Source organism: Sinocyclocheilus grahami, unplaced genomic scaffold, assembly GCF_001515645.1.
Source record: "Sinocyclocheilus grahami isolate Dianchi unplaced genomic scaffold, SAMN03320097.WGS_v1.1 scaffold15998.1, whole genome shotgun sequence".
NCBI classification, from domain to species: domain Eukaryota; kingdom Metazoa; phylum Chordata; class Actinopteri; order Cypriniformes; family Cyprinidae; genus Sinocyclocheilus; species Sinocyclocheilus grahami.
Genome location: NW_015515959.1, coordinates 3,528 through 5,067, shown reverse-complemented (window position 1 = coordinate 5,067; position 1,540 = coordinate 3,528). Strand labels below are relative to the sequence as shown.

Here is a 1,540-nt window from a genome sequence, read left to right as displayed (position 1 = left end):
TGGCAAAGCTGAATTTTCTGCAGCCATTACTCCAGTCTTCAGTGTAGCATGAGCCTTCAAAAATCATTCTAATATGCTGATGTAATGCTCAAGAAACATTCTTATTATTATCAGTTGTGGTGGTTAATATTTTTGTGGAAACTGCGCCACATTTTTTCCCCAGAATTCTTTGAGTAAAAAACAAAACAAAAACAGCATTTATTTAAATTGGAAATCTTTTTAACATCACAAATGTTTAAATTGGCACTTTTAATCAATTTAATGTATCCTTGTAATATAAAAATATATATTTTTTAAATTACAGACCCCAAACTTTTGAATGGTAGTGTACTCTAAGTTGCATAAACCTGCAAACCATTTAGGAAAACTAAGCTGCAGAAATGGGTCACTCTGAAATAGTCATAGTTTTGATTTTAACAATAATATATGATCACTTAATTGCCTACATTTACACATTAAGTATTTAGCAACATGACCCGCCACCACTGAGTATGTCACAAATAACATTTTAAACTGCTTATAATGGGTCAGAAAGATAAAAAATTATGAAAGCTTGGCTGTCAAACAGACGTCAAAGAAAAATCTTATAAACATGTATCTTTAAAAAATATTTCACGGCTTGAGTGGTTTTGTCAGACTTAAAAAAACATGAATAATCCCATTCAGTGATTTTACAGGAAGTGCAAGTGCATTGTTGCACATGCATACCCACCCACACCAGAGCCCACATGCACAAACTTACAACCTCTGAGACGCAAGCACACAATCAAAGACACACAAGTTACTAAGCGGAATGTGGTCGAACAGCCACTGTAACTTCTCAATGAACACAATCAGAGCCCTATAATCAACTGTGAAAAGAAACATGTCATTAAAATGGAAGGGAACGTGTCTGCGGTCATTAGAGTAAGTGGCATACCTGCAGGTTTAAATATTTGAAGGCACACATACATTTCCTGCTATTCACATGACTACACACATTCAAATGGCACATTTACCTGGCCATCAGGATTCCCTGATACTCCTCCAGCTGTCTCATGAATGATGGGTTGGGTTTGGTGACAACTCGCCGCTCTTTAACATACTCAAAGGCCTGCTCCAGGTCCCAGCCGTACTCCTTCATGGCATAAGCAATCACAGTGGAGGCAGAACGACTAACGCCCATCTTACAATGCACCAGACACTTTGCCCCTGCTTTCCTGTAGGTATTACATTAGTCTTGTGTTAAAAGATAGATGTAGTGCTAGTACTGTCAACATGACATTTTTTGGTGAAGCAAAACTAAAACAGGTTAACAATTCATTTGAATTAAGACTTTATCTGAAACCAAGGAGCAGAGAAAAACAAAAAGAGACTTTAAACCAGAAACATTGGTTCTTTTATACTAATACTAGTGTTCACATTGCATCAGAATTACAGTAATTTCAAGTTTCTTACTGAAAACTTTTCATGCCTTTGTTGAACCTGTTCCCATATTTTTACATTCAGATCACCATAGCTGTTATCTAATGCTCGGTCAAAGTTAGTCTTAAAAACATAA

General features: G+C 36.1%; 1 protein-coding gene across 1 annotated transcript in view; it reads right to left on the bottom strand.

Annotated features, from left to right (window-relative positions):
* Positions 1 to 350: 350 nt before the first annotated feature.
* LOC107579263 (protein phosphatase Slingshot homolog 2-like) overlaps positions 351 to 1,540 on the bottom strand; it is a 4,710-nt gene continuing 3,520 nt past the window's right edge. Inside the window, exons 10-11 of the mRNA XM_016265107.1 lie at positions 999 to 1,199; positions 351 to 851 (exon numbers count right to left, since the gene is read on the bottom strand). Of these exons, the coding sequence (XP_016120593.1) occupies positions 848 to 851; positions 999 to 1,199 (205 nt within the window). The 3' untranslated portion in view covers positions 351 to 847. The remainder of the gene's footprint in view (positions 852 to 998; positions 1,200 to 1,540) is intronic.